Source organism: Xenopus laevis, chromosome 9_10L (genome assembly GCF_017654675.1).
Source record: "Xenopus laevis strain J_2021 chromosome 9_10L, Xenopus_laevis_v10.1, whole genome shotgun sequence".
Taxonomy (NCBI): domain Eukaryota; kingdom Metazoa; phylum Chordata; class Amphibia; order Anura; family Pipidae; genus Xenopus; species Xenopus laevis.
This window is the reverse complement of record NC_054387.1, coordinates 60890391-60918233: the sequence shown is the minus strand read 5'-3', so window position 1 is coordinate 60918233 and position 27843 is coordinate 60890391. Positions and strand designations below refer to the sequence as shown.

General features: G+C 40.3%; 1 protein-coding gene across 15 annotated transcripts; it reads left to right on the top strand.

Annotated features, from left to right (window-relative positions):
* Positions 1–19: 19 nt before the first annotated feature.
* On the top strand, positions 20–26562 carry stk11ip.L (serine/threonine kinase 11 interacting protein L homeolog). Of its 15 annotated transcripts, none has more exons than XM_018234261.2 (26): positions 20–171; positions 1210–1322; positions 1503–1574; positions 1669–1868; positions 2320–2394; positions 3322–3417; positions 3635–3742; positions 4291–4362; positions 4766–4895; positions 5273–5376; positions 5473–5559; positions 7158–7199; positions 7764–7901; positions 7977–8046; positions 8581–8928; positions 11078–11274; positions 12402–12512; positions 13108–13309; positions 14219–14584; positions 16745–16851; positions 17085–17182; positions 17788–17966; positions 18071–18155; positions 24163–24245; positions 24491–24795; positions 26004–26562. In XM_018234261.2, exons 3-26 carry the CDS (start codon positions 1514–1516, stop codon positions 26136–26138), a joined length of 3399 nt encoding a protein of 1132 aa, XP_018089750.1. In that variant the 5' UTR covers positions 20–171; positions 1210–1322; positions 1503–1513; the 3' UTR covers positions 26139–26562.
* The last annotated feature ends 1281 nt before the right edge of the window (positions 26563–27843 follow it).

The following is a 27843-nucleotide window of genomic DNA, read 5'->3' as shown; positions in this document are numbered from 1 at the left end:
TCCAGTCTTCCACGACTAACCACTGACAACTGCACTCACGTCTATTCTGTTTTTACAGCCACTTGAAGAAGGCGCCGAATGTCACGTGTTTAGAGACGTTCCCTTCGGCTTAACGTCACGTGTTCGTGACGTCACCCGAGGCCTTTTAGCAACCTGGAACTAGCAGCGACCGTGAGTGGAGCCGGGGATTTTCGGGCGTAAAAAGCGCAATTAGTCATGGGGTGTAAATAGGGAGAAGGGATAGAGAATGTTTCGGAGCACGGGTTGTGGAACTGCCGGTCATAGAGGAAAAAAAGGAATGGACTGTAGTTTTGTGGCAATTTGGAGCTAAGGAGAGAAGAAGTGAAAGGGGATTTGGGAGACTGGTAGGCGAGGAAGGGGAAATAGAGACAGGTGTGTGGCGGCGACAAGGCAGAGAGACAGAACAATGGTCGTGAAGCGAGTGGTATGAGGCAGGAGCGTATGGGGAGGTCAATGGAATGGTAGTGGGGGTGTGAGGGGCAAAAGAATGAGGGTAGTTCAAGGGGCATACACATATTTGTATGGGACAGGAGCATGAGAGCAAGGGACAGGGAGGCAGAGGAATTTGGTTGGAGAATGTTGGGAAAGCAAAGGGCATATCCCAAAATCACAGTAGACAGCACCAGTCTTGAAGATTGTTTAAAAAAGCCTTTATTGTAACTTCATGGCTTTATCATCTGAACAATCGCAACAACGTTTCAATCCGCATGGCCCTTTATCAAGTTGAAGCAAAGGGCATAAACAGAGAGGCATAAAGGTGAAGGGCATGTGACAGAAGGATGATGGGATGAGCAAGGGGCATAAACAGAGGGGTATGACAGTAGAGAGCAATGGGGATGAGGAGAGGGGTATGGGGAAGGAAGATGAAGGCAGAATAAGGAGCGTGAAGAGAGGGGTAAGGAGCATGAAGATCCCCTTGTACAAAAGGACCTGGCTGATAATAATGTGACAATATCTGGGTGACAATAATTTATAGTATGTACATTAGTTGTGTTTTATAGTATATAGATAGATCATGATTCGTATGTACTCCTAAATGTATATTATGCATAGCTAGGACTTAATGGGGATGTTTAAATAACTGTTAGGCACATAGATTATTGTGAATCTACAGTTTAGCTGATGGTAGTTGCAACTACATAACTACATTTGACTTTGCCTTTCACTAACCCACCATTCTAATTACAGAAGAACTTGTCTGGGAACGTCATAAGCATTTGGTTCCTCTGACACATGATCCAGATAAGAGTACTGACACTTTGCTCAGCAGACTCCAGCCTGTTCCCTCTGTTCTTCTGGGGGTGAGCAGCAATGTTACTATTGTCATGTCAGGTTGAAAGCTTGAAACTCCTGCAAAAATCATCCTGACCGTGGTTAATGACACATTACCAGCCCAAGGGCTTATTACTGTGAGTGATTAAGATTCCACTAAGTAAGATTCATTTTTAAAAAAAATGTCCTTATTCTGATTTCATTTCCAGATCACAGATAAATGCCATCAGAAGCTCCAGAATCACTTGTCCAAGCCCTTGCCCAGATCTTACATGAGCATGGTAAGTACTGGTCTCTCTTGCCTTATTTTTACTCTGAGCTGTTGGTGACTGTTCATAAGGGAGTTATTCGTTACAGCAGATTCTCTTGTTGCAGGAGATAAGGTGTTGGACGGGAGCCGTATCCTGACACTCCTAACCCCATGCCTGCAGGTTGTTACGCGCCTGTTTGAACAGCTGTTCCCGCGGGGCCCGGGGACTGGTTTCCAGGCACTTCCAGCCCACCCTGCAGACAGCGTTCCTATCTTAAGGGCGCAATTTATGCTCGATATGCTCCAGAAAACACCATCTCTCAAGGTACTGCCTGATATTGGTTGTATGAATTTGTGGTTCGTAGGGGAATTCAATTTGTGGCTGTAGCTATTTGAAGCCCATAACTAAGATATATGCTGGGTATCTGCGTTATTGTAGCTGCATGGAATTAAGAAGTGAAAGTATAATATGACAGGCTTCCATATTCTGCTAAGCTAGTCTTCAAAAATTGTGATCTGCATGTGATGTTGTCTGAACTGTCAGAGAGTGCAGGCAGTTGCATGTATCCAAGCTTTTAGCATTTGTTTGTTCTCAGTCAGAGTAGTGGAGGATTTGTTTACATATACAAGGGTCATGGACATGCCCTGCAATGTAAACACACCTATGATTTCAGCTCCAGATAACTCATGATCACTAGGATCATGACAACTGAAATGTAAATCAATGTGTGACATAAATATCTTCTTGTGTCATGGTTGCTGTTAATGTTTTGCAGCTCGTCCATCCAGCAGAGTGCCCGCGTCAGTTTGATGTGAACATATTCCCCTTTAAGTCCCTTCGTAGTCTGGAGGTAAGAATTCTTTGACATAAATACATTGGTGAGAGGGAGATGCTGTATTATTTGCCTGGTGCAAAATATTCTCCATATGTCCCAGTGTAATAGCATCTAAAATATATAATGCAGTTGTGCTGTTCTTTGAGGGGGGGGGGGATGTAAAGCAATATCATAAATATGCAATAAAGGAAATATGTAGAAAGATATTTTGGACACACTGTAACCCATGCTCTCAAATTCTGTTGTGTATGGGACAAAAATATGGAGAGAAGGAATGTTCAAATAGAGAGAAGGAATGTTCTGGGTACACAATAAGTTATACCCACATACTGTACTGTCTAAGGGGAAACAATATGGTACCTCCTTCCCATATGTATAAATACAAATATACAAAGAAGGAATGTTGAGTAAGATATACCTACATACTGTACTGCAGGAGTGCCTATACATTACTAATGAAAGGTCTACTTTTAGTAATGTTGTCCCATTATGATCTACATCCATAAAATCATTGTTGGCATACTGTACCATGGAAAATATTACTTAAATACTTATTTATGGGAAAATGTTAACAAAAACTATTTCTAATGTAACCTTAACTTAATAAATATCTGAACAAAAAGCATGAAATAAGAGGGTGATATAGACAAGCTGTTTGTTGAAAGTGTCTTGAGATCTACTGATTACCAGCTAAAGGTCTGCTGGTAGATCCCGATCTACCTTTTGGGCACCCCTGCTGTACTGTCTAAGGGAAACAATGTGGCACCTATTACCCATATGTAAAAATACAAATACACAGAGAAGGAATGCTCTGGGGGTGATAAACACTCCTTATAAATATGTGATTCTCTTGTGGCTAAGAGCCAAAGTCTGGATATAGTGTTCTACTTCTATACAAACTGCAACTGAATAGGTCATGTAACCTAATTTTATTCCTTGCAGTTGCGCTGTCTTCCTCCACACTGTCTCCGTGGCCTTCGTTCTGTGTATTCACAGCTGGAGGTTCTGATCTGCTACAGATGTGTCAGCAGCTTAGAGGTGACTTGTGTGCTATGTCTGAATGGTACAGTATGTGCAAGCACTGTATAAATGGATATATAAATAAGGACAATTCCTTGTGTGCTGTTCAGCTGTCTTTATTAGCATCTGTTGGGCAGAAGGCATATTGGGCAGAGGTAAATGATGTGCGAGTGCTACAAATGTATTTGTGTACATACTCTTGGAACATATTACTTAATCTCTTATTAACTTGCAGGAAGTTATATCTCTGTGCGGCGGAGATCTGAGCTCAGCTCTTCCATGGCTTGAGTTACATACTCTGGATTTCAGCTATAATACCCTCAAAGATCTAGACAGTTCATTGGTAAGGCCAGAAATAAATTTGCCTTGTAGTTTGTTTGGCTTCAAAGACATAGTTTAGCACACATTTAAACGCTCCCCATCCATACAGCTTCCAGACTCTCTGTAGAGGTATTTTAGTAGTCAAAAAAAAAAGGAACATGGCCACTTAAGTGAGGAAGGTGCAAGGCTTAAAGCCACCTTTATTTTTGCTTATGGACCCTTCTTCGGCTGCAAAAAAGGCTATTAGCCTTGCACCTTCCTCGCTCGTGTGGCTCCATGTTCATATTTTTTTTTTTTTCAGTTTGTTTTGCACAGCTTTAAGTAGAAAAGTCCATGGCTTTGCATTTCAATGTATGTGATGTAACTTAGAAATAAAATGGGTTCTTAAGACACCTGACATTTTTAAAAAAATATTTCTAGCTTAATTGAGTGCTGATTTAAAATAACGTGGCAAATGGTTATAAAGAAGAATATAGGTCTATATTGCTAAGCATTTCTATTACTTGTTTTAAGCTAGAACAGGTCAAGTATGGGTGCATGACTAGCTTATCTGTTTCTAATTTCCTGTAGGAATTGTTAAACAGTCTCAAGATTTTGGATTTAAGCCACAATCAAATCACAGAATGTGGTTCCTATTTGAAGGTGAGAGACATATATTGTAGATTAACATGTGCCTTCAGGTTTAGGCTAATGTCACGCAGGGATCTGACTATAACTGCAATAAGGTAAAAAACCGTGGCAGTGAATATGCATTTGCCTGTCACCCCTTCCTGTAGTTATCTATGGGAAATGTGGCAGCTGAGACAAGCAAACCTCCAGTCAGAAATGTTCAAGCAAGTGTTTTTGAGTGGAGGTCTTTACCTCTACATGTGTTTCAGGCACTGTGTTTCCCATAGATTACTATGCAAAGCATCAACTGGGTGTTTTGACTACCTCTACTTTCCACCAGATGGCATCGGCGGTTAAGAATGATAATGTTACATTGCATTTTACAGTTGTAGCAAGCTCATTATGTACTTACCCTTAAATACTTTCCATGTTCTAGGTTCTGTCAGAGCTTCAATACCTTAACCTGGGATATAACTATTTGACAGCAGTGCCAGAGCTCAGTATAGGAACCACGGCTAAACTGCATAGCCTCATCCTGAGACACAACCAACTATCCAGCATCTGCGGTCAGTCAGTGTGTATTTGTGGAGAGACCTTCCCTTGTGTAGCTAGATGTAATGGTGGCCATACACAGGCAGATTAAAGCTGCAGTTTAGGGGTGTCCTGTCGGGTCTCCCCGATTGATATCCGGCCAAAAATCGGCCAGCTATCGGTTGAGCAGGTTTGATTTTTTTGAAATTTAAGGACTGCATCGGCTAGTTGATGCGATCCTTATCCCATTGGTATCCATTTCCTTTATTGTAATCCCAATCATTTGGACTAGGCATATGTTTTGGTGGTCCTATCTGGTTTTAAGATCCGCTCGTTTGGCGGCCTTATCATGGCCACCTTAAGTGAAGCTTGAGGAGACCAAGTTACACATTTTCTCATTTTATCCCAACAGGGCTAGAGCATCTCCCTAATTTGCAGCACCTTGACCTGTCCTATAATTTGCTGCTAGAACATTCAAAACTCTCAAGCTTGACAAGACTGCACAACCTGAAACAGGTTTGTATTTATTACTGCAGAGGGCACTGCTTGTTTGAGAAGCAGATGGGATGAGAAGTCACTCTCTCCTGATCTCCCCTCTCTTTCTCTCTCTAGCTCTTTCTTGAGGGGAACCCTTTTTTCTTTCAAAAAGACTATCGTGCATTAACGGCACAGCATCTGTCCCCCAAGGCCTTTGACAAGGTGAGTTATTGTTTACCCAATCTTCTATGATGGTTCTATGACTTGATTTGCAGTTTCACTCTTTCCTAATTCACAAATTGTTACTGTTACTGTCAATTTATTCGCAAAAAGTAAATGCAGAAGCACCATGAACCAGCATATGTGGCTTAATATAGAAGTAAGTTAATAGGAAAGAAAAGAAATTATTTGAAGGCTTGGTAAGGGGTCACATATAAAAATTTGTGAATGGCATTATGCGCAGCAGTCCGCATGGCTTTATTAAAGAATCTTACCAAACTGGAATATATATTAAATTAAATATTGCCCTTTTACATCTCTTGCCTTGAACCACCATTTCGTGATGGTCTGTGTGCTGCCTCAGAGATCACCTGACCAGAAATACTAGAACTCTAACTGTAACAGGAAGTAGTGTTGAAGCAAAAGACACAACTCTGTCTGTTAATTGGCTCATGTGACCTAAGAAGTATAGTTTGCTTGGTTTGTTTGTGTGCACAGTGAATCGTACGATCCCAGGGGGCGGCCCTTATTTTTTAAAATGGCAATTTTCTATTTATGATTACCCAATGGCACATACTACTAGAAAAGTATATTATTATGAAAATGGTTTATTTACATGAAGCTATGTTTTACATATGAGGTTTGTTATGCAGTATCTTTTAATAGAGACCTTCATTGTTTGGGGGGTATAGTTTTCCTTTAATGGTACATTCTCTACTTGGAGAGAAGTGGGGTCCCTCAGGGCTCTGTATTGGGACCACTTTTATTTAACTTGATCATTAATGACTTAGGGGAAGGTATTGTAAGTAATGTATTAGTGTTTACAAATTACACAAAACAATGCAGCCAAGTTCATTCCATCCAGGATGCGACATCCTTTCAGCAGGATCTTGGCAAACTGGCAATCTGGGCGGTAAAGTTGCAGTTGAGATTCAATGTTGATAAATGTAAAGTCATGCACCTGGGATATAAAAAATATCCAAGCCACTTATACCTTTAATGGGACTGTACTAGGTAAATCCATAATGGAAAACGACCTCGGAGTCCTTGCAGATAATAAACTTGGCTGTAGCAAGCAATGCCAGTCAGCAGCTTCAAAGACAACAAGGTCTTGAGCTGTATTTAAAGGGGCATAGATTCACAGGAGGAGGTGGTTATTCTTCCACTGTACAGATTGCAAATGTTTTTTTGTTTTTTTGCCTTCCTTTGGATCAACTAGCAGTAAGGCAGGTTATATATATATATATATATATATATATATATATATATATATATATATATATATATATATATATATATATATATATATATATATATATATGACTTAAAAGGTTGAACTTGATGGATGAGTGTCTTTTTTTTTTTTTTGTCAACCAAACTTACTATGTTACCATTGTTCTGCCCTTATCTGGCCACAACTGTCTTCTCTAATTCCATAGTGTTAATAAGCTTCTTACAACTGGAGGTTCAAATTGGGGTCTGCCTGTCCTCCACCACACCTGTTCTTAAACCAAATACAGAACATTAATTGTGCTTTTACTTTTTGTTCTTTTAAACCCTATGCCAATTGACTGAAAGCTAATCCATTTTATTTCTTGCAGTTGTTATTAGATGGGAGTTTACTGTCCGGCTCGGAGATAATGGTGAGATGGGAGTGTGTGTATAGAGAATAATTATTGTAATTTTGCCTGAAACCAAAGTGTAAAGATTATTAGAGTACAGTAGTTTGGTAAAAATATTTAATTTAATGAGCTAGTTTCTAAGGAATGTGTAATTAATTTGATAGATAAAAATTTACACTTGTGTTTTTTCTTGCAATTGTAAAGCATTTGTAGGAAAGCAATAAGCAGCCATCTATTGCACAGGTGACCGCTTGTTACATTGATGTCTCTATGACTTTCTCTTTGTACATTGGGTGGGTGTTCATCATACCAGAAGGTCTTTCTTACCCAATGAGCAACACAGGACACTAGCACCTTCTAGGCCTGGTGTAAACTAATTGGTACCATAAAGCATGTCCATAACTCAAACCTTCTGCAAAACATGATTGAAGTGTATTGTAATAAAAAGTGAATAATGGTACAACTCCAATCCTGCCGACTTGCTGAGTATGATTGGAAGCAAATACAGCACTCTGTAGGGTGGCATAGTAACTGTATCATTGGGAATGTGCAGCTTGGTCAATCCCTGTGCTTTACTCTCTACAGAATGCACAGATGTTTGGGGAGAAGGTCAGGCTGCAGCCAAGCAGTTCAGCAACTGAGAGCTCCTGCACCGGAGACCTGACCGACAGCTATTCTGCTGCTGAAAAATCTGCTCCCCGGCTCCTACGGAAGAAATCCAGGGTGAGGAATGTTCTGTGTAACCTGTGTCAGTAACAGAAAGGACTGTGCATTACATCTCATTTGGTTTTTTGTCAGGTTAAAGTCCGCACAGCAAGTATCTCTGAGCGCAGCGACAGCGAGTATGAACAGCGTGGGCAGCCAGTTGGTAAGAACCTGCTGGTCTCTCCCTTTTTTTAGATTTATTTTGTAATTTGGTGTCACTGCTTCTTGTAGTTGCCATTTGTATGTTTTTTATTGAGATCCATCAATCTATTCTTGTTATCATTGGTGGAAATATATAGAAAAGTGCCCCAGTGCAGAAATTGTTTTGGGCCCCAGTTTCCGGGACTAGCAACCTGCAGCCTCCCAATTGCTGTTAAACTACACCTGTCAGCAGCTCTACTGGGGGAATACCTATGCTGGCATAGCTTTATGGTATGTCTCGCTACAGGCTATGAGCAAACTTAGAGGCTGTTCCTGCTGAATTGTGCTTAATACAGGGGTATACCCTTGCTGTCATTGTTTTATGGTATCTCTTCAGAACTTATAAGCAAATATTTACAGGGTTTAGAAATTATAGTAATGTTTATTTTCGCCACTCTGACACTTTGTTAAATTGGCGGGCAAGTTTCACAGCTTGTTTATAACAATAATAGCAAATGAAATTGGATTTTGCACTCACATTAGAAATGATTGTCAGTTCTGCAGCACCAGAGAGATATTGAGCGCACTGACAGTTTTCGGGAGCAGTTTGGGGTCGATTGGTTGCAGTACAGATCCCACTTGGAGAGTGAGTTGGATCCAGATTATGTGAACAGCTCTCACACATCACCTCCCAGGGCCTCTCCATCTCCTACAAACCCGAACACTGACCTTAAACATACGAGTCCGTCTCCAGCACCCGAGTGCCCCAGGCCACCCAGCCCAAAGACCAGCGTTATCACGCCCGATAATGAATTAATGGAGAAAGTAGAGGAAGGGCTTGAGGAACATTTGTGGGGACTGCAGGAAGCAAAGAAGACAAGTGAAGAAGAGGGATTGATAGGAGGTAAGATGATAAAACTATGAGAAGGTTTTTTTACAAGCATTTCTTATGTTCTTTTTGTTTTTGCCACTCATCTTTCTAAATATTCGTTAAAATAATAATCCTTTGGACATGCAATTAAGGACTGCATAATAAAGATCCACAGTTTTAGTTTGGAATAATGGGCAATACCAGGTATGGCAGGCAAGATGGCATTGGTAACAATCTAGATGCGTATTGCGGTAGCCTACCCCACTACATCCCTGACATCCAGCAACCAATGGGCCAGAAGATGGACAGTGTCTTAAATGCTTAAATGTTTAGAAACGAGTCTGCTTCAAGCTGCATGATCTCACTAATGGAACAGATGCTGCACCTTTTGGCATAGGGAGTGTAATGCTGCTAATAAAACCACCAACATTGATTCAAGCCTTTTCTCTTACAAAGTAATACAGGTATGGGATCTGTTTTTCGGAAGCCAGTTGTGCAGAAAGCTCCGAATTCCGGAAAAGCAGTCTCCCCCAGATTCGACTCCATTTTATCCAAATAATTCAAATTTTTAACAAATGATTTCCATTTCCTCTGTAATAATAAAACATGAACTTGTCCTTGAGATAGAGATATATATATATATATATATATATATATATATATATATATATATATATATATATATATATATATATATATATATATATATATATATATATATACAAAACAATCTTGGAAAAAACCGCACTCACAGGGCTTGTAAAGATGAAAAGAAGAAAAAATTTATTACGACGTTTCGGCTCTAATACTAGAGCCTTCCTGAGCCTGAGGAAGGCTCTAGTATTAGAGCCGAAACGTCGTAATAAATTTTTTCTTCTTTTCATCTTTACAAGCCCTGTGAGTGCGGTTTTTTCCAAGATTGTTTTGTACATACTATTTGTAACCCAGGCAGTCGGCCTTGATTGTGTGAGTGCTCCAGCCTGACGAGATTTATATATATATATATATATATATATATATATATATATATATATATATATATATATATATATATATATATATATATATATATATATATGACCGAAACGTTGGAGATGAATATGTGAATAAAGCACATTGATTTATTTTCACCAAAATGATAGAGTGCGGGTCCATTTACTGGAATATATCATAAAGCCTTGACCGAACCGAATCCTAATTTGCATATGTAAATTAGGGACAGGGAAGGAAAAGTTATTTTGTTAAATTATTTTTGTGACGAAAAGTCACGTGATTTCCCTACCCACCCCTAATTTACATATGCAAATTAGGATACGGTTCGGCCAGGCACAAGGATTTGCCCAAATCCTGTTGAAAAAGGCCGAATCCCGAACCAAATGCTGGATTCGGTGCATCCCTAATAATATATTAATATAATTAATCCTTATTGGAAGCAAAACCAGTCTATTTGGGTTTATTTCAGGTTTAAATGATTTTCTAGTAGACTTAAGGTATAAAGATTCAAATTATGGAAAGATCAGTTATCCAAAACACCCCAGATCCTGAGCATTCTGGATAATAGGCCCCATTCCTGTAACACACTGTGCTTCGTATGGTCAGACATATGCTTTTCACTTAAATGTAGTTATAGTGGTAAATGAGCTTTCTGACAATTTGAAATTCCTTTAACATGACCGACATTCCTGTAAAAAGGTAATTTTGAACCCCTTTCTCTTCAGTCACTTGGGGACACAGAAAAGTTGGGGAGACCGTCTCCTTCTTTTTGGAGACATAGCCCAGCAAACAGAAGTGCAGTTTCAGATACTCTACATCCTGTCCTCCAAAAAGACAACTCCGTGCAGTTGGCATGTCATCTTCTCCAGTCAGAAGGACACCTACAAATTGAATGTGTAGAAGGATGAAGTAAGGGAAAGGGACAGTTTGCAGTCCTGTTTTTAGAAGTGTCCTGTCCTCTTTCAGGAGTGACCTAATCAGATTGGAATGAAATTTGACTTTCCAAATTCATTAGTCCCACCAGCAACCTTGATGCAGGCATGATGCGTTTGCATTGATCCCTGTGGTTTCTGAAAAGCAGTTGGTTGATGGAGCAGTTGTACAGTGAGAGTTGGATGCCCCTTATTATTAAATAGAGCAATGATTAAAAAAAAGTGAGAGAGAGAAATAATGTTTTTCTGTTCCACAGAAGCCTTGTGTTCCCCAGTAGTGGTTTGCCCCGTCCTGAATGGGCAGCCAAGAAACCCAGACTGGCCATGGGTTTTCTTGAGGATCACACACCACTTTCTGTTGGAGATGGACCCTGAGCGAGGACGGATTTTGCTTAAGAGAGAATTGCACAGTCTTCGAGGGATACAAAAATCTTCGGCTCCCTGGAACTGCAATGTGAGTATAGAATATGCCTCAAATGCCAGGCTGCATGGGCTTTTAGTGCCACCATGACTCTCATGCAGGATACTCTCACTACAAGGACATTATGGTCAAGTTTTTATTTTACAATACCAATGAAACTTTTTTTTTTTAAGAGAAGGGCTATAATTTAAACGGATGTATTTAATTTTCTTCTCGCTCGATTGTACTTTCTCTCTTTGTCTTTGGTCTTTGAAGTGGTTGTTCACCTTCCAACACTTTTTTTCAGTTCAGTTGGTTTAGATTGTTTACCAGAAATAAAGACTTCTATTTTCTATGTGTGATGGTTTTTCTAATATTGAAGTGTAAAGTGTCATTTTTCACCTTCTAAAGCAGCTCTGTAAATTGTTCTAAATTGATACATTAAGTTGATAAATTTCTTATCTTTGTCCCTGCTGAGCAGAATCTCTGGGTTTCATTACAGGCAGCTGTTAGAACTGATACAATAGTTACTAATACTCCAGAGATGCTGCTGAGAAATGTATCAGCTAAATGTTGCAATGTAATCAGTTCAAAATCTGCACCTGAATTACTGAGCTGACAGACTCAAACACCAGAGATAGGGACATTAAACTTTAAACTTAGATTTTGGAAAAACGATAAAAAATGAAAAGTGAATGAAAAAAAAAAAAATTAAACTGAAAAAAGTGTTTGGAAGGTGAACAACCCCTTTTAATATCTGATTTTATCAGTCGGTGAATCTTTCACCATTCAAGTTGATTATTTTCCTCTATATCCCAAAACACATTGCTAGGTGACATGTGATTCTGGTAGCATAAAACTATTTTAGGAATTATTACTATGGCTCTTTTGTCTACATTAACTCCTGAGTGCCTTCACAGGGCCATAAATAGGCCAGCTCCCAGGAGAGAAGCAATACATACACAGCTATAAATCTATGGTGCTCTGATACCAGGAGGATGTTAAAAGGGAATTGGGAAGGTACTCGGGGAAACTATCTATAACTCTCTTTGGGGGTTCAGAATTTTTAATCAAAGGAAATACACACTATGTGCATGAATTATGTGAAAGTTTCATTTTTGTAGTAATTAATCTTCATTGTCTGCCCTTCCCTCACCCTAACTGTGCTAAATCTACTGCAGGGAGAGGAGCAAGAGTTGCCTTTACTGACCCTCAGCTTTGAATCCGTGTGTGAGGAGAAGCAGACTGTGAATTATGTTGTATTGGACAATTCTCCCGAGAGCTCTGTAACGGTGAGGCAACTCTACACATCCTTGTTGTACTTCAGGAGATTTGTTATTCAGCCTACATCTCCAAAGCATGTACATATGTAGACAAAATTGTTAATGTGTAACTGCATGTGTTTGCAGGTTGGACATCGTAAGGGATCATTATTTGTTTAAACCTGATTGAGTCTGCTTTAATAGCACAGAGCAGTGTAGTCAAATGAAGTACTTGCTGATATACATGATTGATAACACATAATCTAGCCCGTTCTTTGTCAAATTTGTAGTTGCCCTTTCTGTATGTACCACTCACTGTGCCCTCTTTCTGTTCAGAGTACTTCTGGGGTTACAGGTTCTGTATGTACCACTTACCTTCCCCTCTGTCTGGGCAGGGTACTTCCATGGTTACTTACTGTATTCACTTGCCTTGCTCTCTGTCTGGGCAGAGTACATCTTTTGTACATACCACTCGCCTTATCCTCTGTCTGGGCAAGGTCCCTCTAATTTTTTTTATGCACTGCTCAGAATGTAGTTATTACACTGTTTATCTGCAAAGAACAAGGAGATTAATGCAGGAGATTTTTCCACCCCAAACATTGCCCCTTTTCATTTGTGCATTTAGATTTTGCTGGATTTGCTACATCCCATGTTGGAGAGAAACCTGAGGGAGAAAGCAGAGTCCCAGGATGATCTTACAAGGATGCAGTGTCTAAAATGCAAAACTGAATTTAGGCATGAGGTTGATAGAGGAGACATCTGCAACCCTGAATCTATACAACAGCGGAAAGATCCCACTGCCAAGGGACTACACAGAAACCATACAGGTGACTACATATCTAGCATCAGTGTCCTGATGCTGTAGGCAAGGCCTGGGAGGTGTAACAGAATAAATAAAATTAACCTTATAAGTTATGCCGACCATACATGTACCGATAAACATGCAAAACAAATACAATTTCAGTACCTGTATGTTGGACAGACTATTCTGACTGATTGTTTTGTTCCATTGATACCTGAGAAGAAAAAGTTAAATTATTTAAAAACCACAAACAATTTGGAATTGGTTTTTAATGTCATTTTATACAGTATGTTAAAATACTACCCCTTTAAAGGCGAAGTAATGCCTTACTAAAGAAGTAGCTAGAAATATCTTGAGCTTCTGTACCAGCCCAAAGCAACCAAAGCCCTTTAGCAGTAAGGATCTGTGCTTCCAAAGATTCCCCATTAGCTCCCCATCTTCTTTTCTGCTGATTCACTGCACATGATCTGTGCTGATGTCACTTACTGAGCTTAGGGACCCACTCACAATATACAGTACACATAGAATAGAAATGCCACAATATAAGGCTGATTAGCAATTAATACAGATAATTACTGCATGGCATCACGGAAACCAGTGCAATTAGCATCAGAATTTAATAATCAGCCCTGTAGCATCAGCTTAGCTTAGCTTCTCAACAGCTGCTCAGAGCCCAGGGAGCATGTGAGTGTCGCAGACACTTTCCAAGGTGGTGACCCCTTGTGACATTGCTGCTATTGAGAGGCTGAAACTTTAGACTGGTGCAATAAGTTCAGTATATGAAATATGGCATTTTTAGCCATGTTCGTCTTTAGGGTTTAGTTCTCCTTTAAGTGAAATAAGAATTGGTCTTCTATGATGGATAGCATTATGCGAATAGTGTTCTCTTCTCCATTTTCTCCCAAACTCTTATCTCACTATTCTGTTTATGTAGGGGATGCTTCCTGCCCATCCTGTGGTAGTCTGCACATCATTCTAGCAACCTTAAATTCCATTGGAGAGGTCAGCACCCCACTGCGCCCTGTCTCTACTGAGCCACCTCAAGATAATTATGTTGGAGGAGGACAGGCTACCACGTCCTTTTACCTGAGTGATGAAGAAGACAGCTCGGAAGCAGACAGCAGCCCCAACACTGCTCCAAGTGAAGCAGAGAGAACTGTCTTCTATAGTTTTGATACTGAAGGTCAGGACCAACAACTGGCTATGGACACAGGGAGGAGCAGCCTCACAGGCAGCTACAAATACACAGCTTTAAGCCAGAGTGGCATCCTACCCCAAGATGGCTGGCAGATTAGTCCTGGTGAGCCTGAAAACTTTGCATTCTAATTATCCTATGCATTTGTATATTCTAAGATATACAAGTGTAAGATAATCAAGTAATTTGGTGATGTTATTGTCTTTTTGACACCAGATGCTGACTGGAATCACTGATGCCTGCCTGTAATACAGTTAGTTGACACTAGAGGTCATTCAAACATTTCAATGCACTGTTACCCAGCTCTGGTAGAAATGGTGTGTTTGTTTCAGAAGCATAACTACTGGTTATATACAGTCATATGAAAAAGTTTAGGAACCCCCTCTAAATTCTTTGGAGTCTTGTTTATCATTGGCTGAGCTCAAAGTAGCAACTTCCTTTTATTATATAACATGCCTTATGGAAACAGTAGTATTTCAGCAGTGACATAAAGTTTATTGGATTAACAGAAAATATGAAATATGCAGCATAACAAAATTAGACAAGTGCATAAATTTGGGCACCCCAACAGAGATATTACATCAGTACTTAGTTGAGCCTCCTTTTGCAAATGTAACAGCTGCTAGATGCCTCCTATAGCTTTTAATGAGTGTCTGGATGGCAGTATCAATTTGATGACTGCTGAGCATGGACAGCCTGCTTCAAATAATCCCATAGATTTTCTATGATATTCAAATCGCGGGACTGTGACGGCCATTCCAGAGTATAGCACTTCTCCCTCTGCATAAATGCCTTTGTAGATTTCGAAGTGTGTTTAGGGTCATTGTCTTTTTTTGGAATATCCATCCCCTGCATAACTTCAACTTTTTGACTTATGCTTGAACATTATCATGAAGAATTTGTTGATATTGGGCTGAATTAATCAGACCCTTCACTTTTGCAAGGGCCCCACACTGAACTGAACTAGCCACACAGCCCCACAGCATGATGGAACCTCCACCAAATTTGACAGTAGGTAGCAGGTGTTTTACTTGGAATGCCGTTTTCTTCTTCTGCCATGCAAAGTGCTTTTTGTTCTGACCAAATAACTAAATTTTTGTCTCATCAGTCCAAAGCACTTTATTCCAAAATGAATGTGGCTTGTCTAAATGAGCTTTTGCATACAACAAGCGACTCTGTTTTAGGAGGTGATCTTTGGGTTGTCTGTTCTTACAATCCTCCGCATATGCTGCTCCTGTATTTTTCTTGGCAGGCTAGACCGGGGTTTTAGAGCAACTGTGCCTGTGGCCTTCCATTTCCTAATTACATTCCTTACATTTGAAACTGACAGTTTAAACCCCTGAGGTAGCTTTTTGTAGCCTTCCCCTAAACCACGAATAGTCTTGGTTTTCAGATCTTTTGAGAGTTGCTTTGAGGATCCCATGCTGTCAATCTTCAGAGGAGAGTCAAACAAAAGCACAATTTGCAACTGGCCACCTTAAATACCTTTTCTCATGATTGGACACACCCACCTATGAAGTTCAATGCTTAACAATTAGAAAAAATTACAAGGGTAGCACAGACGTTTTTTAAAATTTGATTTAATTTCATACTACTGAATACTGCTTCACTAAAAATCTTTGTTCAGAAAACATCCCAGTACTCTGATGTACCAGGGAAATGAAAGACATACCACTGTTATCTTTTTTGTTGAAAGTGGAGTAAATTATTATGCAGGCTGAGAGGGGTTCCCAAACTTTTTCATATCACTGTAAATAAGCTGCTCGTGGGGGGTGCTTCAGCTATTGGGCTGTTGAACTGTTACTTATTCTTTTAAACCAGTGATGTAAAGGTTGCAGACAGGGGCGCTCCACCAATGAGGCGAGTTGAGACACTCGCCTCAGGCGGCAGCGCCCCCCTGGTTACCAGGGGCGGCAAAAATGCCGCTCCTGGTAACTAAGAGCTGAATTTCCAGTTTTCAACTCGGAAATTCGGCTCTTCTAGTGCAGAGAGCGCAATTGCGCTCTCTGCACTAGCGTCGTGCAGCGCCCCGACCCCCTCCTGCGCAGAAAATGTGAGCGCCGTGAGGAGGGGTTGGGGCGGCAATGGAAGGCCGCCTCAGGCGGCATAAAGGCGCGGATCGGCGCTGGTTGCAGAGTATGTATACCATACACAATGAAGAATGAATACCAAGGTAGAAAAATTATTTATAAGATCTTTTAGGAAGGTGAGCCCCTTTTAATTTGTATGGGACTATCTGAAATATATTTATTCCCAAAATTCTAGGTACTACTCAGACCCTGGATTTTCGGCTGGTGGATCATCGCCTCAAGCTGTACATAGACATGGAAGTCTTGGATGGTGACATGGAGGAATTCCGCTGTTGTATGAAGGTGAGACTGAGACGAGTAATATATTTAGGTTGAAGTATTATTTTATTTATTGTTATCTTTATGTTTTGTTAACTTATATTGTTATCTCTACTGGTCAGGACCTCCTTTTTCTTGTATGTCTTTGCTTTGTCTTTGCAAATTGACTCCCCCTGTCTGTACAAATGTACTGAAATAATGTACACAAATAGAGCTATATAAATAAAGATGTACTTGTCCTGTTCCCCTCTCACCAGGTGCCTGTGGTTTGCTTTGGAAAGGCTTTAGAATTTTGGGCTCTAGTTGCAGTCTCAAATCAGAAGATCTATTTCCTGGAGATAACTGGAGAGATCAGGTACACCAGATCCAGAGCTTGCATCTTACACTAGTGATTCATAGAATGGAAATTCCCTGACCTGCACTAACCTTGCAACAAGTGCCCTGTGCTCAAATGCAAAAAGCCAGAAGGGGTTCAAAAGTGCTCCCCTTAGTGCTCATTCCTGAAGCACATGCCCTCTCCTGCACTCTACAATGAGCACAGTGTCAGAATGAAGCACAAGGTACAGGGCAGTAGAGGCAGGAGTGGGGACACCTTTAGCCTCCCACCCCTCTTAAATAGAGTGCGACTAACACGTGCTACACATGCACGTACACAGGCAGCATTTCATCGAGTGCAGTCTACAGGTCTCTGTGTTCCAAAAAAGAGTGCAGAGGCCTGTCACTATTTGCATAATATCCCACGCAGTGGGCAAAGTGCAAATTAATGGCAGATTGCATCTTTTTTTGCACACTGCATGGGGCTGTAAAGGGTTGTAAATGACCTCCTTAGTTGAGCTGGCTCATGCTCTCAGAGCAAACGAAGCATAGGAAACTAAGTGTAGGAATAGGTAGTAACTTATTCAAATTTCCGCTTTGCGATCTGCTGAATGGATCTCCCATTTTGATTCTTCTCCTCTGCAGAGGGAACCCCGGTGATTGGTTACAACCAGCAGAGTCCCAGAGTCTCACCTTACTCACACACTTGCACGTTGGACTGCAGGAGCAGAGTTTGCATTTGGGATTTGACAGCTGTGGAGGTGCATACACACTTCTGACAAGAAACCAGCACCATTGCAGAGTGTTTACAAAGCAGATATTAGGTATGCTGGGATTTTCTATAGGCAGTCTGTTTTCTGTTGCAGGCAATTTGGGGCAGTTAATAAGCCAGTACCTGGTTTGTAACCGTAAGGTTGTATTTTTGCAGAAATACTGTCTGAACTCCCTGCAAGGTATCACAGTAATCTTCAGCAAAGCTCAGAGGAATCCATAACCCCCCACCACAGACTGTGGTAAGAACCGATTCTTATTTACATTGTTCCCAAGTTTACCCTTCCCTGACCGTGTCATACTCCTTCTAGGGACTGGCTGACTTTCATATTATCTGACTGTGAGCTGTGATCAAACAGATATGTTGTGATGTACCCGTACATAGGAAGAGTCGTATACTATTCCATTCAGTGGTATAACTCACTTTCTAATCTGCATTTGCACCTTGCACTTATCAGTGACCATGATGGTCAGGAAGTAGGTTTCAAATCAGTAAATTAAAGATTTAATATAAGAAAAAAGGGGAACTTACTGGTTTAAAGTAATTATATGCAGTGATACAGTAAATAATATACATAAATGACAAAGTCATTGGGGGGAGTGGGGTCCAAAAGTCCAAGTACTCCAAGGAATAAATACAAATGATTTTATAACTTAAAAAATGTTCTACGTGGCGTGCTGCCTCCTTAATCTGCTGGTCCCAAGCAGGCAAAGATCTGCAAATAATCATAAAAGAAGGGGCGGACTCCCATTGTGTAAGATTGTACCAATGCATTGCACTTACAATGTTGCAGAGAATAAATCGCTTATTCCATACATTGTGTTCCCAATGCGTTTTATCGGTGTCCCATATTTCTCAAGGATAGTGGAGACCGTAAAACTGCCTGTCCATATCTGTGTAACACATAGACAGTAGTCCAGTAGAAAACAAACACTTGCTGCATTACAGCAGTAATGTTTATTAGAAACATTTCCCATCGCCTTTCCTCCAATAGTGCCAGAAGTCACACTTTTCCTGATTCTCCATGACACGGTCAGCCGCTCGTGGATTTGGCTCGTCTTTAGCCTCCTTGGCAAAACCATTCATCCATGAAATAACAGTTACCAAAGCTAATGTCACAAACCTAATTAATCTATGGCTTTTTGCCCATTCTCATTTGGCTGGTAAGGAATTTACAGACCACACACTTTCAACATAAGAAGTGACTAATGTAATTCTTCAGCCCTTGGCAAGTTTCACCTTTCACCCTTACCTCTCCATATTTGGCCTTGTTCTACTCTGATTATGCCAGTTTTTTTTTCACTTTGCTTTATTTTTTTAATCCGTTTGCCCCTTCATCTTTGTCTAGTTTGTAGCTTTCAAATTGTGTTTGAAAAAAGAGCAAATTTCATCAAGCTCAACCCCTTCAAATGAAACGCAATAACCCCTCCATACACTCATAATTTATATACCAATATCTTTACTAACTGTAGATTTTTGTATCACAATAGCCTTGGATACTATGCTTGTCCAAGCCCCTCTTAAAAGCATTGATAGTATCAGCCATTACAACCTCATCCAGCAGTGCATACAACAACCTCACTGTCCTCACTGTGGAGAACCACCTACACTGCTTCAAATGAAAGTTCTGTTCCTCTAGTCTGAATGGGTGGCCTCTGGTACGGTGATCCTCTTTATGGTAAAAAGGTTGTCTATAATGTCCTCCAATGTACTTGTAAAGTGTAATCATGTCCCCTCGCAAGCAACTTTTTTTCCAGAGAAAACAACCTCAACCTTGACAGTCTACCCTCATAATTTAAGTCTTCCATCCCTCTAACCAGCTTAGTTGCACTTAGTCTCTGAACTATCTCAAGCTCATTTATATCCCTGGAGTCCAAAACTGCACTGCATACTCCAGATGAGGCCTTACCAGGGACCTATAAAGAGGCAAAATTATGTTTTCATCCCTTGAGTTAATGCCCTTATTTATGCAAGACAGAACTTCATTTGCTTTAGTGGCCACAGAATGACACTGCCCAGAATTAGACAACGTGTTATCTACAAAAACCCCAAGATCCTTCTCAATTAAGGAAACTCCCAACACACTGGCATTTAGTGTATAACTTGCATTTATATTATTTTTGCCAAAGTGCATAACCTTGCATTTATCAACATTGAACCTCATTTTTCAGATTGTTGCCCAGTTTCCAATTTAATCAAATCACTCTGCAAAGTGGCAGCATCCTGCATAGTTCTGCACACTTTTATATCATCAGCAAAAATAGAAACAGTTATCTTATCCAGTTCTCTAAGTACAGAAATGAGACCGGTTAACCAGAATGCTTGGGGTTTTCCAGATAAGGGATCTTTCTGTATTTGAATATTTCCTACTTTAGGTCTACCAGAAAATCAGGTAAACATTAAATAAACCCGATAGGCTGGTTTTGCTTCCAATGAGGATTAATTATATCTTAGTTGGGATCAAGTACAAGGTACTGTTTTATTATTACAGAGAAAAAGGAAATGGAGTCTATGGCAGATGGCCATTCTGTAATTTAACTTTCTGGAGATCCCATACCTGTACAAAATACTATGTTCCAGGCCAGCATTTCTTAATTTAACCAGTAACCTTCTATGTGGCACTGTATCAATAGCTTTAGCAAAGTCTGAGTAGATTACATCGACTGCTATCCAAGAATCAAGGTCTCTACTCACCATCTCATAAAAAGAAATCAAGTTAGTCTGGCAAGATCTATTATGCGTAAAACCATGCTGGCACAAACTCATAGTATTATTATTTGCAATGAAGTCAAGTATCTTATCCCTTAATACCCCTTCGAAAAGCTTTCCTACCACTGACGTAAGACTAACCGGCCTATAGTTTTGAAACTGAGAACAGGATCCCTTTTTGAATAGAAGCACCACATTAGCAATTTGCCAGTCTCTCTGCACCATGCCAGACCTCAATGAATCCTGAAAAAATAAGTAAAGTGGTTTGGCAATCACAGAGCTAAGCTCATTTAGTACACCGGGATGAATACCATCTGATCCCAGACCTTTGATTAGCTTTACATGTTCTAGTCTCTTTTGAATAACTAGTCTCTTTTGATTCTCCTCACACATCATTAGTTGTATTACTAGCATTTGGTACAGGTATGGGATCTGTTATCCGGAAAACCCATTATACAGAAAGCTCCAATTTATGGAAAGGCTGTCTCCCATAGACTCCATTTTATCAAAAAAAAATCTACATTTTTAAAAATGATTTCCTTTTTCTCTGTAATAATAAAACAGTACCTTGTACTTGATCCAACTTAAGATATAATTAATCCTTATTGGAGACAAAACCAGCCTGTTAGGTTTATGTAATGTTTACATGATTTTCTAGTAGACATAAGGTATGAAGATCCAAATTAAGGAAAGATCTGTTATCCAGAAAACCCCAGGTCACAAGCATTCTGGATAACCGGTCCCATACCTTTACTATTCAGAAGAAACCTTCATTAGCTGGTTCCTTATTCGTGTTAACAGACAAAAAAAAAAAACAGTTCAGAATCCCTGCTTTTTCTCTGTTCTCATCAACCAGCAACCAGCTGACCCCCCTCTGATATTAAGCGTCCTATCCCTTCCTGCTTTGTATTTTATACTATTTAAATATTTAAAAATAATAAATGTTTTGGCTGTCCCAGATAATTTGAATGCCTTAAATGGGTGGTTCACCTTTAAGTTAACTTTTAGTATGTCATGGAATGGCAAATTTTCAAATTGGCCATCATTTTGTCTTTTTTATATAGTTTTTGAATTAATTGCCTTCTTCCTCTGACCCTTTCCAGCTTTCAAATGGCAGTCAGTGACCACACCTAAAAACAAATGCTCTGTAAGGCTATAAATGTATTGTTATTGATACATTTTACTACTCTTATTTGTATTCAGGTTCTCTCCTATTCATATTTGAGTCTCTTATTAAAATCAATACATGGCTGCTAGGGTTATTTGAACGCTTTGAACCAGATGGCTGAAATTGTAAACTGGAGAACTTGTGAATAAAACGCTAAATAACTCAAATACCACAAATAATAAAAAAAACAATTGCAAATTGTCTCAGAATATCATCATCTACACCAGTGCCATTGATGCAGGCTGCAACCCCCTCCTTGTGTCTCCTGCTCTGTTCTGCCTGCCCTATGCTCCCTGTGTGTGCCATTCTCTGCCTGCCCTTCTCTGCCTTTCTGTGCCATACTCTGCCTGTGGGAGGTGAACCTGGTGGGGTTGTTAGAATTTGGAAATACTTGTTTGGGGTTTTAATCATGTGCTGAGGGTTGATGTGTTATCCACGGGGAAAGATGAGCATATGGATATAAGGGCATGTCTTAGTATGACTTAATAAGTCATATTAGCGATATCCCTGCAGTGTGCACCAACCATTTGTTTTATTGGTGTGCTACCACCATTAATGTGGACATGGTCTTAAAAGTTCTTGTCGTAACATGGGTGTGGTTTAAAATCAGGGAGTGGCTAACACTGTCTTCTATTATCGGCCCTCCACCAAGTAAGCCAGAAAAATTCCGGCCCTCAGTAACACAGAAGTTGGACAACACTGCTCTACTCCATACTAGAAATTAATTTAAAGGTGAACAACCCCTTTAAAAGCACATTTTCTTACCCACCTTAACACCAACATTTCTGTCTAACCACAAAGGATTTGTTTTGCGATGACATTCCTTGCTTACAAGGGGAATATACTGACCATCCATGGTTATTTCTTTGGCTGTAATACAGGCTTTACATAAAAACACACTCCTCCACCCTTTTTTTAATTCCTCTGCCCCTCCTAAAAAGAATGTAAGCGTTTTCATTCACAGTCCAGTCACATGTTTCATCCCACCAGGTCTCAGTGATACCAATTATATAATTTTTAGAGCATGCAATTAACTCTAGCTCTCCCATTTTTCCTGACAAACTTTGTGCATTTGCCAGCATACAGCAGAGGTTACTACTTTTCCCTTCAAAATTGACATTACTTAATGGCGAATTAGATCTCATTAGTATTAGCCTGTTTTCCTTGTAATAGGCTATGTTTTTTTGCATATTTATTTGTGGTTTGAACCTGCCCTGGCTTTGTAAAGCTCACTAAATCAAAGCAGTCACTTCGCAGTTCTTCGTTCACCTTTTTTTTTTTGAGCTATGGTTAGCGCTGCAGTCTTCCCAGCACTTCTGCTTCCTATAGGGGGAGAGTCCAGGCAATACTCCCAACTCCCATGTGTCACACATGTCTGTTAATCACAGAGAGTGTACAAGACATTATGGAAGTGGGAGTCTATTCTGGAGGAAAGCTGGCTATTGATGTGCAGGCTGGCCTGATACTGTTTAATATCGGAGTATAATAAATAAAGGTGTTCCAGATGTGATATCAACAATCCCCAAACTTGAGAGCGAAATATTCCATAAACTAGAATAGCTAGACAGTAAGGGAGTAAAGGTCACTGGGTAATAAAAGCAGCTGTGGCACAACCTATGGTATATAGTCACGTAATCATGGTGCTAATTAGCAAAGGGAAAGCTAACGTGTCTCAGCATGAAAATATGCAGGTAAGGAAACCCACTCGATTACTGAGAGGTTAGCCAAGTACAAAAATCTGGATGAAGCTGGATGTGAACATTGTTTGCTCCGGCCCGAGCATGTTACCCCTCCAGCGTTCAGCCAAGTATGTTAGATGAATGTTATGGATGCCCCTTGTTTTCTAAGGGGCATTGTGCACCCCCAATGTAAATTATAAGAAGGCCGAGGGATTCTGTGACCATTTGAAGGACCTGATATTACATGTGTGATAGTAATGCAAACAGAATATTTTATGTTTATAAGGGTCTCTATACATTTATCTCTTACTACAGGATGTTATGCACCTGGTTTAGTTCTATTAGTTACACAATGCCAGATGTACTGGCCCCTATCTTTGGCACTCAATATATCTGAATATTAACTCTTGTGTTCTTTATGATAAGGCATATGTCTCCTGGAGACCAACTGTGCTCTCTCATCTAGTGGGGGAGATTTACTTTTTAACCTTTCATCTTACCAAGCTGCTCTGACAAATGCTCATTTATTAAACCTCCCAGATATTGCATCAAACCTGCATTGTCAGGATTGTCTGATAGTTGAAATGTCGTCGTCTCATTGAGGCTGCCATTGCATATCAGAACAGCGTGATTCCCTCCCACTGTGGTGCACCTGCTTATCTTCCTCTCTCCTTATCTTCTTTCTGCCACAGGCCTTTCATACACGATAAGCTTGGAATGGCGGAGAGTAACAGCCCCCCTGAGTTTCTCTATGTGTTGCTGTTCTTCTTGCGAGGTAAGAACTACATTTCAAGGTCTAGACCTGATCCCAATGCCTGACCATGGGATTGAGCAACTAAGCAATATAAAAAAAAAGGTGTTTTTTTTTTACCTGGTAATTATTTGGGATAAATTAGATTTCACATTTCCTAGTAGGGATTTAAGTGACTGGGCCCAAGTTTTAACCAAAGTTTACATTCCATTTAAATTACATTACATTTAAATTCCATATAGTAATTTCATCTCGTTTTCCTTGCTCAGAGGATGTAGTGTCTCCCAATGCTGACAGCTCCTGCGTTAATACAGACTCCCAGCTACCTCTGGTAAATACTGCTTCACCTGCTGCACTGACACAAGGGGCGAGGGCTGCCTCCCCTGTCTCTCTCCTGATCACACGCACCCACATGTACCTTCTAGAGGAGGATCATCAGTGGCTTCCTGATACCCGCACCAATGAACTACCTGACAACATGCAAATGAAGGAAAAGCAGCCAATCAGCAATATCAGCTCCGTACATCTCATAAAATCCGCATCCCTTCACCTCCGTATCCATCTTTATAATGAGGTACAAAACAAAATGGCATGTTTTAATGATTCCACTTAGAGCGCTATCCCATAAGCCTTTTGTTTCTGCTGTGTGCATCTTTCTTTCTTATCTGCCTCCTTTATAGTACAACCATGCTCATATTGGTATATATCAACAGGGTATCTATCAAAGTTGAATACATGTTTAGGAAGCAGAAACACTTGTCAGTGAGAACTAGTACAGCAACCCCAGTCAATAACTCATGTGTCCACACTTCAGTTTCCCTTTAGGGTAAGGTCACACTGGGCGTTTCCTCGTGAGGAAACTTTGGGCGACTTCGGGAAAACGAATTGCCGCGTGTGATTAGCGCCGGCAATTTTTCATTCTAGCCAGCGCAAGAGTGAGGGAAGGCGTTCGGGGAGATTGGTCACTGCAAAGACGAGACTAAATCTCCCCGAAACGCTCAGTGTGACCTTACCCTTAATGTGCTGCATAGAACTTGTATGGACAGAAGGAAAGGCTTCCCAGGTATGCATATGTGTATTACCCAAATGTTATTCCTTAGAAAAGCAAATCCATTGATTAGCTTTGAGGTTGCAGTTGGAATTCTTCCTATGTTACTTCATTTGCTCCCAGTTTTAACTGCTGAGCTAGCAATTATATTTAGCTACTAGCAAATGGGATTTGGATTTGTTGACCATTAAAAATCTGTGCTACATGGGCAACAAGTCTCCGAAAATGCCTTTCTATTGGCTGACATTTGGCTTGTTCAAGTAAAACACATTACTAGCAGAAATCCAGTTTAATCGTGGAAAATTGCCTTCTGTGGAATTTTCACTTGAGATTTGACCCCTGTGGTAGTACAGATTTACCATGGGTGACAAATCTCATCTGCTAGGTTCCTAAATACAAAAAAGCAGCATTGTGGTAAGTGAGCATATTAAAGCACATATTCCCCATTTTTATCCAAACATTGTGACCAGCACTATACATTGGGGGTGGACCCTTTTGTAATCCACCTAATAAAAAGGTAATCCTCCAGTTCCTAAGGTTAATAGCAGATGGACCAATTCAGGGGGAATCCATGAGTTCAGTTGATGGCCATGTACATGAATGAGTGAGACATTTGTTCAGGTGTCAGATTGCCTGAAATCACCCCATCTGCCATTCCTTTAATGGTCTTCAGAATCCCCATCATGCTAAATTATGTGTGACATGAAATTATTGTCTGCTCTTTCCTCTCATAGACACAGCAGAATGAGAGCGCATGGCTCCTATGGACTGAAGACCCAGAAAAGCCCAGAGAGATTGTGGAGTGGCTCAGGGAACCATGGGAAGCAGAGTATCACATTCACTTTAATCCTGTTATCCATGATACTTGACTGCTGACCCTGCAGGAATTTTCTGTGTGGCCCATTTGGGGAGATAGTCCTAGATGTCAAATTATCATTGTAGGAGGCATTGGGTGATAACAAGACCATTACAGGCCCCCAGCCCTTGCAGAGATACCGCCCAATGGGACATGATTGGGCAGCCTCTGGCATTCCAGATGTTGTTGAAGCACAACTTCCAGAACCCTTGGGGAGTTGTAGTGCAACAACCTCAGGTTAGCTGCATCTTGCCTAACTTTGCCTTGCAGGTTGTGTTGCCATACTGGAGCTCCTCTCCTCCAGACTGGCTCGGTCTTGCCAGAGGATGCTAGATACATGATAAGAAGGGACAGGGAGGAAGATTTGCACTCGTTTTTCTATGTTCTGTAAGTTGCTCATTTTATCCTGATGTAATAAAGTTCTATCATTTTAAAGAGTTTCAATATTAGAAGTGATTTAAAGACCTGGATTCTTAGCCAATGAAAAGAGTGTTTATAACTGAAACAGGCTCTGTTACTTATTAGTGAATTTTTTTAAGTTAAAGCATAAATTAAAAATAACACTTAGTGCTCCATCTACTTGCTTTACAGCATGTTCTGTGCACACCGCTCCACTCATTCCAACTGACTTATTATTTTTATTTTCGGTTATCTCATAAACCGAAATGAATACAGAGTGAGGTTATTACTGACTGTGTATTCCCATGCAGTGATTTACATACCCTCTTTTTTTACTTGCAGTACATACGTTATCTGCTATACATGTTCTCCATATAGTCATTAAATACTCAATGCATAACAGGCCGATTCTTTACAGAACCATACAGGGCTGAGTTTTCCTTGGCCAGGAATGAAGCAGAACCACATGAGAATCGGGAATTTCAAGCACAAATAGTTATTCAAACTAAAATTTTTCCCCAAAACTACAATACTTTATACAACATTCCATGCTTTTTTTTAAGGCCAAGTTAAACCAATGACATCATGCCGCTTCAAGGCTTCAAAGAGAAAGAGTGTTTTTGTACACACTTGCAGTGCGGTGGATTTTTATGCGTTCTATCACACACCAACACAGCAGTTAATTGGTGCAAGTTTGCCCTGTGTGCCTGTGCACACGGCAGCAGCTCTTGGTCATTTTAAATATGTGCCACTTTCTTCTTTATTATTGCCCCCCCCATAGGGCAGAAGCCATAGTATCCTTATATACTTGCACTGATGATCTAACAATGAACTGATGCAGGACTAGTAAGAGTCATGTGTGGGCACCAGGGATAGGGACAGGCATAGGGAAGTCCTGTTGCTTTAAGCCTGTTTGGAATTTAATCATGGAGTATACAATTAAATTACAATTAAAGTTCCTTGAGTAATTACACTGGGGGATTATTAGCTAAGTGGCACAATTCCGCTGTAATTATTAACGAGGCACGTGGGCCCATGAGTAGTTAAAGGTAAATAATTATTTTGACATTCCTGGAGGCCCCAGAAAACATTGGTTTGTTGATTCGGCAGTCACCCATAACTGCCTCCATTACCCCATTTGTAATTCTTTTGCTGATCCCCCTGTTTGGATTCTGTATTTACAGAACAGAGATGGGTGACAGCACATTTAGCTGTGGTTCCTGCATCCTGTTTACCCAGGAGAGTAGTGTCTGGGGCTGAGGTGGGGGACATATTAGGAAGAACTGAGATATTTATCTACAAGCGCAAGGTGACAGGTG

Excerpts from the sequence above, each read along its gene's own strand:
- stk11ip.L (XM_018234261.2), top strand. The coding sequence starts at position 1,514 with ATGCCATCAGAAGCTCCAGAATCACTTGTCCAAGCCCTTGCCCAGATC. Across the intron at positions 2,395-3,321 it reads AGTCCCTTCGTAGTCTGGAG|TTGCGCTGTCTTCCTCCACA; the intron begins GTAAGAATTCTT and ends TATTCCTTGCAG. Across the intron at positions 7,200-7,763 it reads TGTCCGGCTCGGAGATAATG|AATGCACAGATGTTTGGGGA; the intron begins GTGAGATGGGAG and ends TACTCTCTACAG.